At 39.6% G+C, this 13,837-nt stretch overlaps 1 protein-coding gene across 2 annotated transcripts in view; it reads right to left on the minus strand.

Annotated features, from left to right (window-relative positions):
• CRIM1 (cysteine rich transmembrane BMP regulator 1) overlaps positions 1–13,837 on the minus strand; it is a 1,731,222-nt gene that overhangs the window by 351,362 nt on the left and 1,366,023 nt on the right. For both annotated transcript variants that reach the window (XM_044058922.1, XM_044058913.1), the window contains exon 8: positions 245–373. In XM_044058922.1, coding sequence (XP_043914857.1) covers positions 245–373 — 129 coding nt within the window. The remainder of the gene's footprint in view (positions 1–244; positions 374–13,837) is intronic.

Genomic DNA, 13,837 nt, shown 5'->3' on the forward strand with positions numbered 1-13,837 from the left:
CTGGGGTGGGGGACAGAAGATGAACAAAACTACCTTCTTTTCTTACACATATTTATCTTTCATTCCTCCTTCATGACCCTTCTCACAGCCCAGTTCTGAAATGCTTTCAACTCCATTTAACCCACAAATTTACAAAAATGCCTTACGTTTAAATGAAGGCTACAGCCAGTAACTATGACAACTAGGAACGGAACTAAAATCTGATGGTGCAGAAAACAGAGTCTCAATAGAGCAGGTTACTCACTAGTTTTGCACTGGCATGTCCGACACCCATTCGCATTCAGCTTGAATCCATACAAGCAGTCCCATTCTGTCAGAGTGCAGTTTCCCAAGGTGTCACATATCGGAGGGGCTATTGTCATATATGATGGTTCTGTAATAAAATAAAATTAAATATAATGAAAACTGAATGTCTACAAAGATTCAACAACTGCAGCTAGAACAAACTTTTTAAGATGGACTCCTTTTAATTTGGAGTAGGTGTGACATAACAGCTGATATCAACAACACTATGCACAATGTATTGGTAAGAATTGCCTCTTTTACTCAAATAATGTGATACCAACCCTCAAAGTACAGCTGCATGCTCAGACTTACTAGAAATAGCAAATGCTTTCCTACAATATCCACTAATCTAAGAAGAGGACCCTCTTTGAGTAGTCTTTAATTAAGTTCATCCTAGTCATCAATCTAGTTTCTGCAAAAAAAAATTGCCATGTATGCATGCACTAGAAAATATGTCCAGCAAGTTCAATGCACAGTGTGATGTCATATCCCAAATGCCTCATCACCCATGCCTGCCAGTGCACCTCTAATCATTAAAGCACCTTTCTATAATTAAAAGTAACAATGAAGATTTGCACTAGTAAAGATAACAAGTATTAATAACAGCATTAAGTTGTCTGACTTGCATGGAACTCCAAGAGTAGAAGAAGGCTGAAAGATACACCTGTAAGAAGGAGGATGGGAGGGTAAACCTGATTGCTCATGAAGACCATTCTTATAGATTAACTGATAATTTAAAGAGTATCTGCTATAAGGTCGAGGACTCCACTTGATGAGTTCTTGCCTACACTGAATCCCAATCAGTAAACCATTAGGGTGGAAGGAGCTGCAGAAGCTCAGAAGACTGAGCCCTGTGAATACTTACTTTTCAAAGAAGGCCAAACTCCCACACTCCCAGTAACATCAGTAATGCTTAATGAATATGTGAATGGAAGACAAGCAGTGATTTGCATGTCTGCAATGAAGACTCTTGAAATATGCTCTGGAAGCAGACATTTCTCTAAAGACGTAAGGTTAGCCAGTAGCACTTCACACTTAATACAAATTTAACTGTCAACTGTTGAGAAAATAACTGCTTGCCCTGCAATTGTGAACCCACCCCAAATCCAGTCTGTATTGTAAAACTCATCCACCTATCTTAGGTAAAGTCTGAACTCACAGTGGACATCCAAAGTGTGAAGGGCTCCTTCTCTCTGCATTCCTCCCACACAAAGAAAACTGGAAAAAGAATGGACTGGTTCAGGGGCAACTTAGAAATTATTTGTGGAAGGAAACATAAATTTGCCCTAGAGGCCACCTAGTCCTTGCAAAAGAGCAGCTGTGGCTCATTACAAATAAGGCCTGAAATTTCTGAGATCTTGTGCGCAGACATGATGGTCACCAGGAACACTGCCTTCCCAAAATATGAACCTCAATACAGCTGAGCTACTGAAGACCCCACTCTGTCAGACATTTTTACCTTTTTGGTGACTTTTACTTTAAAGGAAACATCAGCTAACTCTTAAGAAAAACTCCATTTTGGTTTACTAATCTTCCCTTCATACTTCCCCACATGGGTCTAGTAATTAACTGCTCTTACAGAGTTTTAAGCTCACTTCCCAAACTTATCTAACAGTCTGCTCTCACTGTCTTACTGCACCATATGAGTCTGGTAAATAACTGTTCTTACACCTTGGATTTTAGAAGCAGTAAATGTCTGATCTACCAGTCTGTTCTTGCTGTCTTCTGACAAAGTACTAAGAGTTATTGTTTTTTTTAGATCTCTTAAGTCTAGGAAAATAAACAGTGACATTTGAATCTGCCACTAGGTGTTTTAAATAGTAACCTCTACTGACCTTCTACTCTTTGCCTCAAGTTTCCAGGCAGCAGATGTCTAGAGATACTGCTATGGGGATCGCTCAACAATGACATCTTCAACAGAAACAGTAATAGGAGAGATGGCAAGGCCTTTAGGCTTCAAAACCTTCAATAAAGATTTTAGACTTTGAATGCTTCAGCAGCCTAGTATGCCTTATTGCTAAGCCTTCAAAATTATTTGTGCACTAACTAAAAGGGACACCCAAAAGAGACATCCTCGAGAACCAGAAACGTACCTCTCAACTTACAGATTTTCACAGAATGTCCAGATTTTTGTTTCATATTTTTGGTCCATGTTTTATAAAATTGTGGTTAGTAGCAAATCATTAAATACTGAAGTTAAAAAATAATTACAGACATTTGAGTTTCAGACATCATACCCTTCGGAAAATGCATGCTATTGCCAAACCTGTTATTCTATCAACTTTTTAAGTTTGTAAGAGCAATATTTTAAAAATATCTCTATTTTGGGGCCTTTGTCCCACTTTTAGTTATAGCTTTTTCCAGATTCCTGGCTCTAAGAGGTTGAGAGGTACAGAAGATAAGGTATATTCACCCCATAATCTGTGTTTAGCCTAAAAACAGAGCCATTTGGTTTAAAAAGGCTAAATGTTCATCATCCCTCTCTAAACTAGGGATAAGGAGTCCTTTTCTCTTTTTCAGAGGAGGCATCCATGAAGTGGGAGAGTCTGGTTTTGCTGAAGCCTGCTGCTGAAATTTAAAGTACTCTTGATACACATGCTTCGAAGAACAAAGTATTCACCTTGGATGTCCAAATTAATGACATCCAATTTTCAGATGCTTCACTGCCACTCAGGCTGGTACAGGATATCTGCATCCTTATAAGAAATCCTATAAGAAGTCGCCAGTACAGTAATGTGTGTGTGTGTGTGTGTGTGTGTGTGTGTGTGTGTGTGTGTGTGTGTGTGTGTGTGTGTGCGCTCCCCATTGTCTTGTCTCGGGAAGCCTGTATAACAACAGTCAGGAAATACAGCATCAAAGAAGTGCAGAAAAATGGGGACTTATCCTGGAGGTAAAGACATCTATAGTCCCAGAATGGATGACTGGGGACCAATATCTAATGCAGAAGAAACCTTTCTTCCTATATAAAACAATCTGTCTTTAAGTACCATTTTAACTATCGTGATGGGCAGTGAAGTAATTTGCCCCATTACATTTTTTTTCTGGAATCCCATCTAGAAACAGTTGGGTGACAAGGTAAGACAAGACAATACTTTGAGCTGCTACACGTATGTGGACTGAGTGACAAAACCTTAAATTCTCTCTCAAAATGTTAGCCTTGTGCGTCTCACTGACACTTGCCCATGTCAATCTCCCAAAGTCGTCTCCACTGATCTGCACCTATTAATTTTGCAGGTAGAGAACTCCAGGTAATTCCTATCCATCTAGGAGACTTAGAATCACACCTAGCCTTTTGTACTTTATTGGCTAAAAGGCAAAGGGAGAGGAGTTAGGAATATTAATTCCTTATACTCTATGCAATCCTGTGTGGGCGGCTGCGGTGGTGCAGCGGTTAGCGTTGTAGCCTCACAGCAAGAGGCTTTCCGGTTCGATCCGTGGCTGGGGTGCCTTCAGTGTGGAGTCTGCATGTCCTCCCTGTGTTCGTGTGGGTTTACTCCGGGTGTTCCAGTTTCCTCCCACATCCCAAAGACATGCTGTTAGGTGGATTGGATACTCCAAATTGCCCCTAGGCATGAGTACATACATGTGTGCGCCTTCTGTGGAAGGTTGGGCGCTGGGCTGGCAACTCGACTTCGTAAAACTCCACTGCCAATCATGAGCGGACAGGTGATCTGCTGTGGCGACCCCTAAGCGGGAAAAGCCGAAAGAAGAAGACTCTATGCAAGCCTGTAAATTTTTAGCCCTCTTAGCTAATGTCTTCTCTTTAAATGACGCACAATAAATTTTCAGCTCTCTTAGCTAGTCTTCTTATTAATGTTGCACAATGTTTTCAAAAAACAGAATCATGTGTTTTGTTTCCAAGTATTAAACAGAGTCCAGAAGAATTTGGATTTTTGCTGGGAAGTATTTGCATAGCATTTTTATACTCCAAGCAGACTTCAAAGAATTTTTCCTCAGGTAGACAGCAAATGTTTGAGGTGTGAAGGGGAAGAAAGAAGTAACTGGGGAACATTTTTTGGCGGCTGTAATAAATTGGCAGTTTAAGAATTCCATACAGAGTACTCTGCCAGAAATATTGGTGAGCAAATGGCTGTAACTAAGGAATGATGCTTTTTAGCTGGGACACAGGATCCAAATTGCCTAGACATAGTAAGGCCTTGTTAAGTTTAATTCTGTTGACTGCCATAAAACAATTACTAGAAAATGGAAATCGAAGTCTAAGCCAACTGTATATGTTGTACTGAATATTGTAAAAGAGATAAAAGAAATGGAAGAGAGATGTTTAGAAAAGAGAAAGAGCAAATCACATAGATATAAATGATTCCAAAGCACTTAAAAACAGTAAGAGTTTTTGTAGTTAAAATGATTAGTATATATATATATATACACACACACATATAGAGAGGGAGTTTTACAAACAAACCTCAATACACTTCATCCAATAACAGAATTTTTCTCTCTCCCTTACCCCTACCCGTAAATTTCTTATTTATGTTTCAACATTTGTTTGCGCAGTTGTAAATGTCTAATAACCAAATCACTTAGCCCATTTCTTATTATATAATGATCTTCTATACCTTTCAATCCAGGATATCCAAACAATAAAAGCATTGCAGCATCATTACCACTTTGCAATTCATACAGCACAGAAACTAAATTCCTCTATTACTTTCCTTAATCGTCTGATGTACGACGTCTCCTGTCACCTAAACCCTTCATTTGTTTCACAACTTAAAAAAGCAAGCTGCCATGTTTCTTTATTTTCACAAGACTTCACATTATCACAGCATTATTGTCTACTATCACTCTGGATTTAATTTTCTTTTTAAGAAATAAAATATCCTTAAGAATAACATTTCAAACTTTACTTTCTTAATTAATTAAAAATAAAATCCCAGACCTTACTTTCTCAGTTAAATATCCTTAAAAATATCCCAAACACTACCTTCACAATGTATTTTCTTTCTTCTCTTTGTAATCAACTTCCTTGCATGATTATTCGCAATATTCAAACCATTTCCCTACAGCATTTACTTAGAATCTTCTTTGAACATAAACTTCGTCCCCATTCTCCTTCACAATGAACCTTCCATTGTTTTTTATACTATTTCTTTTTTATTTCTTTCTTCTGCTCTTTATCTTCTTGCAATATGGAAGTCTTAACTTGGAGAATTTTTATACCGGGGTAAGCCTTTCTGATTTTGCATACAGCTCCAACTCTGAAGTTAGGCCTTAGGATAGGGCAAACATTAGTCTCACTAGGGAAGCGCATGGTTCGGTATGGAGGACTGAAAATGCTAATTATGAGCTCTCCTGGAAAATGTCAATGGTTACCAATTTGCTCAGTCAAGAAAACTTTTACTGTAGGAGGAAAAAGTGAATACAGTCAAAAGACACCATTCACTTGTATGTGAATGCTCATGGTGCAGATAAGTGCAACAGAACTGTAGGGGTGGGGGCTGTCACTGTATGTGTGTGTGAGTGTGCGCAGGCATGTGTGCATCAGCTTTGGTGATCACACTATGGGAGTTAGGTAGGTGATGGAGAGGGTGAGTGTGCATGCAATGTGTGCTTGTGGGGTGGGGGGGGGGTTCCTTTGCTAACTTGATGCAATGGCAGCTAGGGAGAACAGTAGAGTAGTCACATCTAACAGCACAGAGTCTGATTGACAGGCATTGTATTGAGCTGGTAGTTAGAAGTTTCTCAGCGTGGTTTTACCGTTACTTTAAATCCAAATTTTTCTCAGTTGCACTAACTGACCACCCCTCACTGGGCAATTAGCATAAATGGAAAGGAATTCTCTGAATCCTTGGGATTCCTCTTTTCCATCACATTTTTTTTAAATACATAAATCATTCAAAAAATGCAAAAACACCATTGGGTGAATCATGTTTTCCCTCTATTTTTGTATTCAAAAATAAAGAATTCCCTTTATAGTGAGGTTTAATTTTGAGCACAAAACTCTAAAAAGGTTTCCATCACCAACTCCTTTGTTAATGCTTCACATGAACAAAATTCTTCTGCTGTACAACTTCCTTCTCCAGCTAATGCACCTGCTGTGCAATTCCCTTCTCCAGGTAATGCACCTGCTGTGCAACTCCCTTCTCCAGGTAATGCAACTGCTGTGTAACTCCCTTCTCCAGCTAATGCACCTGCTGTGCAACTCCCTTCTCCAGCTAATGCACCTGCTGTGCAACTTCCTACCCCAGCTAATGCACCTGCTGTGCAATTCCCTTCTCCAGCTAATCCACCTGATGTGCAACTCCCTTCTCCAGCTAATGCACCTACTGTGCAACTCCCATCTCCAGGTAATGCACTTGTTGTGCAACTCCCTTCTCCAGCAAATACACCTGCTGTGCAATTCTCTTCTCCAGGTAATGCACCTGTTGTGCAACTCCCTTCTCCAGGTAATGCATCTGCTCTGCTGTGCAACTTCCTTCTCCAGGTAATGCACCTGCTGTGCAACTCCCTTCTCCAGCTAATGCACCTGCTGTGCAACTCCCTTCTCCAGGTAATGCACCTGCTGTGCAACTCCCTTCTCCAGGTAATGCACCTGCTGTGCAACTCCCTTCTCCAGCTAATGCACCTGTTGTGCATCTCCCTTCTCCAGCTAATGCACCTGCTGTGCAATTCCATTCTCCAGGTAATGCACCTGTTGTACAACTCCCTTCTCTAGGTAATGCACCTGTTTTGCAACTCCCTTCTCCAGCTAATGCACCTGCAGTGCAATTCCCTTCTCCAGCTAATTCACCTGCTGTGCAAAACTCCCTTCTGCAGGTAATGCAACTGCTGTGAAACTCCCTTCTCTAGCTAATGCATCTTCTGTGCAACTCCCTTCTCCAGATAATGTACCTGCTGTGCAACTCCCTTCTCCAAGTAATGCACCTGTTGTGCAACTCCCTTCTCCAGGTAATGCACCTGCTGTGCAACTCCCTTCTCCAGGTAATGCACCTGCTGTGCAACTCTCTTCTCCAGCTAATGCACCTGCTGTGCAACTCCCTTCTCTAGGTAATGCATCTGCTGTGCAACTCCCTTCTCTAGGTAATGCACCTGTTGTGCAACTCCCTTCTCCAGGTAATCCACCTGTTGTGCAACTCCCTTCTCCAGCTAATGCGCCTGCTGTACAACTCCCTTCTCCGGCTAAAGCACCTGCTGTGCAACTCCCTTCTCCAGGTAATGCACTTATTGTGCAACCCTTCTCCAGGTAATGCATCTGCTATGCAACTCCCTTCTCCAGGTAATGCACTTTTCTTATTCTGACTCTTACTTGAAACATAACATTCCATAATTTGGCAACTTTTGTCAACTGTTTTAATACCTGTCTCAGTCAGGCAGTTAGGTAGAGGAGTGAAGGGTATGACCTGCTCGTCTCTTCCAGGATATGGTGTGGGTTGTGGGTGCTTGGGGAGCACATAGGGAAGTGGGATTTCTCCAGCAGAGACCAGGGGAAACCACTTTCATATCTGAAGGAAGAGGACAGTGCTGCTTGATGGCAATGTCCCTTGCAGAACTGAGGGATGACAAAAATGGACAGTTCATTGCATGCCCCCATCAGCTCCACAAAGAACATAAGTTGAAAGCCCTCAAACCACCCCAATGGCTGTCTGAAAGATGCCCCTTTCCACCAGACCTTTACTCCAGTGATGGGGAACAAATGGAACAGTTAGGCTTGGAGAAGGCTGGTGGATTAACAGGCAGTAGGGGCAATGACGGTTAAAAAAATGATTTTAATACACCCCATCCTTCGACAGCGATCCTCCACCTTCCAAAACGTATTCAAGAACCTTTACCTTCTAAATCTATGCCTACTACTTTCTTTTCCTTCCCATACTTTAGCTAACTTATTCTCAGACCTAACATCCTACACGATTCATGACCTACCTCCAATCACGCCCCCATTTTCTTCTTTTTCTATTAAAATTGCATCACATGCATACGTAAGTATCTCAGGAATTCTAAATCCTTTACATAGTTCCAGTTTTTCTGCTCCTTCTCTTCATATTACTTTTTTATTACTAGGTCTGTACAAATCACACAGTAAAAAGGACTTAAGCACATCTTTGTTTGATACATTTAATAACTAAATATTGTCTTCAGAGGTTACCATTAACATTTGGTCTTACAAGTGAGTTGTTAGAAATGTCCTTGTTTCATTACAACCATGTCTTACGTAAAGCATTTACTAATTCACTCTCTCTTACATTATCCCAACTCTTTTCTATGTCACACCAACATCTATTTGTCCTTATTATCACGTTCTGGCTCTCTATGACAAGTCTGACACCTAATCTTGTCAGTCCCGAAACTTCAAAATATAAATTATAATTCAAACAAAAAAGTAAAATTCTGAAATTCACTGCAATACCTTTCAAGTGTTTTTGCAGAAGGGCTTCATTCTGTGCAACCACCAAAGTGGGGTGACTGAGCCTTCCTCATGCAAACTTCAATATCTCTGTACCTCAGAGTACGAGAAAAGTCTTAAATACCTCAACCTCAGGCAGTATAGATACTCATTCCTATCAAAACTTTCAGTTGTTGTATTTAGTGGATCACAAATACAGTCTACAAGATTCCACTAGGACCCCAATCACATCTGCTACCTTCATAATATACGATAACATCTCTCTTTCATCTTTGCATTTACCGAACCAACCTACTTCCTTTGTCATTTTATTTACATATTTCCGCACAAATCCATCTTGCTCTATTCTAGCTAATATTTTATAATTTGAATCCAATAAATCCAGTGGTCTCCTAATTTTTCCATCTTTGTCATACCTTTTAATTCATACACTTTCATGCAACTTCTCTTTCTCTTCTTTCTCCAAACTTCTGTTTATATACTTCCTTTAATATATTTAATTAGCCAACAGTTACATTACAATAAACTCCACACTTATTCCCATCTGCCACTAACATCATTTCTGATTTATCTCCTAGACTTATGTCTTTTTTTCTTCTTCTACCCACACAAGTACAACAGTGAACAATACAATGAACATCATAAAGCCTGATTTACACAAAACTTATTACCCTTCTGCATAATTTATAATGTTCTGCAGCTGTGAACTGCTATCGCTTTGTCTAGGTTACTAGTGGTCATTCTATTCATTGTAGGAATGGAACTTTGTTTTACTTGGCAGGTTACATTAAATTACTCTGCTTTTAATATATACTGCAAATAGTTTTTTGTTCTATGTTGGTATCTTCATGTTTAGCTAATTTGCCTTATATCACACATTTGAATTTGCCCTACTTGTGATTTTTCCACCACATATCTTATAAAATTTATTGGACAAAGTCCACAAGAGATAGTTTGGAATACTTTGCATGAGGTCTCTGGGGATGTGTTCGTAGTGCTTTTTGGGAGATTCTGCTGATACGTTCATGGTCTTTAAATCTTTGTTAACTGTTATCCTACCTGAGTCTCTATGTGTTTGTTTGCCAAACTCATTTACCCCTCTCTTCCAACTTGACCTTAGTTCAATTCACTCGGTACCAGTTAGTCTACTTGTTACTGAAATAATGTTTACATGGAGTTATTGTGTTTTTCTGTTTCATTACAGTTTTCCAGATAATCTCACTTATGCCTAGTTACATCTTGCTGTAGATCTTACAGTATGTACCTGTTATAGATTATTTTGAACCCTTCTTTCTGTCTGTCTGTCACTGGGGCTAATTGTTAGATCTTTTATCACCAGTTTCACATGTGGGGCTTATTTCTAACATTCAGTTTAAGGTCTCTGCTGACAGTAGCATAGATAGTGTGGAGTGACATGTTTTTGGGGTGTTTGTGATCAGCCTATCCACATCTCTCTCTTTAATGCAGTACTGGCTTTTAAAAGCTAGTACTGTTTTTGCAGTCAAACCTGAGTGCTGTAGTACTCATGTGGTTTAAATTATAGCAACTGCGTGCTATATTGTAGCAAGCAGTTTGCTACAGTTTAAAGAAATTTTTTTTAACTAAACCATGAGTGCAGTAGTCCTCTGTGTAAGCAGGGTATAAACTGTAGCAACTGTTTGCTACATCTGTAGTAAGCAGTTTCCTACAGTTTAAAAAAAGATTTTTTAAAATAATCCATAAGTGCTGTAGTGCTAAGTGCAGGCAGGGTATGAACTTTAACAGCTGTTTGCTACAAAATGTATGGAAGGAGGTCAGGGATAGGGCACAAAAATGGGACCCGAATGGAAATGGCTGGGGCAGGAGTGAGGGGGCACGTGTCAAACATCTGGCTACCTGGTAGGTATGCCAGTAGAAGGAAGAGCAGCTTTTTTTTCTGTTCTTCAGTGGAAGAGTTTGGATGGAGGAGGGGCATGTATCTGGCTGCAATATGTTGATCAGCTTCTTATAGTAAAGTATTTATTTATTTTTTGTTCTTTAATGGAGGGGCTAGGGGACATGGATTTAATTGTAATAAGCCGATTATTACAGAAAAGTGTTTTTTTTTTTTGCTCTTCACTTGATAGGGAGCTGGTTTGTGGTACCGGCACAGGGCACTGGTTGGGCCAGCTACACCTTTTGTCTGCTGATGGTTTTTTTTTTTAGAAAACTGGTTATTTTTGACTGACCTAATACATTTCTTTGACATTTTCAAATTTTAGTTCTAGATCTTATATCACTGGTTCACATCATTAGTAATTCATCCAAACTTTACCTGATTGTATTACCCTAGTTTCTTTACCTAACTGCATTAATTCACCATTTATTTGTGGCTTTACCAGTTAACTCTTTTTTGGACTGTACCATTACTGTTTTTTTCTATACCAGCAATTCTTACTCTCTATATAATGACTTAAATGGTGATTCTCAGCTACTCTATTATGACAGGGTTCTTTCTTTTGTCTCTCCTCCATAGTACACACTCTTGCTTTAATTTTGCTACTGGACATGAAGGCCTTTAGTGTGATGGTAAATCCAGTCTCTAACCCTGACTGATGGTACAGCCAGTATCAAGGTGTGACTGCCTTGCTTTTGAGTGAGCTCATTTTGGTCCCTCTGTTCTTTAACTGCAGGAAAGCTGCGGAATTTTTAAAGTTTACTCTAAATTATTTCTTCCGCACTCCATCAGTTTCATCTGGGGAATGGTCTTTCACTGAAGATCTTGCCACATTAGTGGACACTGAACTCTCCTCTAACTAACACACAACAAGTATCTTTGACATACCATGACACAAGTGAATGATTATAGCAGGTCTCTAACCACTGCACTAGTCTGACTGGTCTTAATTCATAGATTCTGTGCCCTGCTTGAAGTGCAGGAGTCAAATTTCTTTCTTGAGCTCTGTTCATCATGGTAAGAAGGACAAAGCTTGTAATGTCTGTGAAGAAATTAGACACTGTCATTTGTGCTAGCATGTCTGGCTGAGGTTTTTGTACATAATTTCAGACTGGCCTATGTATTACATGCCAGCATGACTAGCTATGATATTGCAAATAAGTTCTTACAGGCTGATTTATAATATGTTTGCACACAATGCTTTAAAGACTTGACAGTGTTCCTTTACATTTCTAACTGTACAAATTTGTGAAGCAGACTCTAAATGCAGACTGTCTCAAAATCAGCTGATCTGTAGATGATGTCATCAGAATGTTGCTGTCAGAGGCTGAAAGACAGGAAGGAACTTTAGAAAACAACTGTTGGCCGAGTTTCAAAATATGAAATGAAAATTAGAAATGGAACAGTTGTGACAGTTAAGCTAGTCTATAAAAGAGCCTGATGAAGACAGTTGAAGTCAGTTAAGTTACAGTTATCAGTTGTTCACAGTTGTACTGTGCAGTGGATACCCAAAAGGGCTCACCAAGAACTGTAAGCCTGTCTTTGCTGTCTTGTAATAATTTAGTTTAGATCGGGGATAGTGTTCTTTAGTCAGACAGGAAAATTATAACTAATCAGAGTTTTTCTAAATGTTGGATTTCTGTCCTACAGTATTGATTTCATTTTCCCAGTGACTGAGTTCTGTTTGTTTGTTGGCAATTACTGTTTTATATTTTTAATCATTTTGCTCATTGTTAAATATGTTTATTAACTTACATTGTGGCTGATCAACAAGTGTTTTCTTTAGTGATTTGAGGGTGCTTATACCTGCTTTGATAACTTCCCGGGCCACTCCGAAAGCCTGGCTGTTTTAGGTCATTAGCTGTCATTTGTTTTAATATCTAATTTTCATAATTGGACACCCCTTTAAAAGGGCATGAAGCCTCTCTGATGGGCGGCAGTGTGCTACCGTATTATTTTAGGGAAGGGGCACAGCTGAAAATCTGTGTTAGGCTTTCCCAAAAGTGTTTGAATATTTGAGAGTTAATGTATTTAAGTGTGAGTGCATCAGAGGTCTTAAACTGGGATCACATTGCCCTGAAGTGTTTAATAAGGAGTTGTATTTGGAGTACATAGAAGTATACAGTCCAATCCCAGGTTATAGAACATGTTCCTGTTGTGCTCTTAGGGGAAACTGTGAAATTATACTTCTGTTTAAATAACGGTCTCCTACTGGAGTCAGTAGTGAGGACTGAAGCTCCTTAGTTACTGACCCAGGATAGTAGAGGAACATCATAGTATTGTTGGCAGTCCAGTGGGATATTGACTGGACATCACAATGTCACTGGAAAAAGGTAGGTCTTTGCAGAAACACACATGATCTAGAAGAGCCTTACACTTAGTACTAGACTAAAATCTGAGATAAGAAGGGTGCATACTTGTCCAGAAAGAGCTCACAGACCTACATTGCGTTTTTCCTCTCTCCACTGTACCAAGACCACATTCATTAATATGGTGAATGATATGCATTGAATCCATTTAGCTGATGTTCAAGACTATGTCACTGACCTCTAACTTAAACGTTCATGGATGACTACAAACTCAATGTGGTCATTAACTCTCCCAGCAGATACTCATATCCTACAACATGGACTAGCTTACACTAATTCCTGAACTCAAACAAAATTCAAAAATAATACGGCACTGCACTCTTTGTGAAGCACAAACACCTAGCACCTACCACAAACAGTACCCACCCAGAACTGATACCATCATCAGACACCTTGGGAAATTCAAGGAAAATAAATCCTCCTTTGATTAACACGTACCTACCACCATTAGGAAATCATTATACCTAGTCAAACTAATCACTAATGGTATATCCTCCAGATTCAAAGAAGTTACTGCCCCCACATGCCCTCCTAATCTTACCCACAATCCAAGCTCAAGAAACCATAAAGATGCTTCATCAAAATAGTCTCGGGTATGGACTCAAGAACCATCAGTCATCTAAAATCTCTATTACTGCACAGACTCTTAAGTGGCAACCTCTGATTGATTTACAAAGCAACAAATGACTGAATCCTCTTAGGCAAAAGAATCTGCTCCACAAGTAGTATGTTCAGCCTCACAAGTGTAAATAAATGATGGTTCTCTAGGCACTTCTGGAAACATCAGATAGTTGTTCATTTGCTTATCAGATGCCACATACATGGAACCTATTAGCAAGGTGGTTTTGAGAGTGTTCAGCTTTGGCCTGCCTTTGACTGCCTCTTAAGTGCTGCCTGTTGGATTTG

Source organism: Protopterus annectens, chromosome 1.part2 (genome assembly GCF_019279795.1).
Source record: "Protopterus annectens isolate FY-2018-M chromosome 1.part2, PAN1.0, whole genome shotgun sequence".
NCBI lineage: Eukaryota > Metazoa > Chordata > Ceratodontiformes > Protopteridae > Protopterus > Protopterus annectens.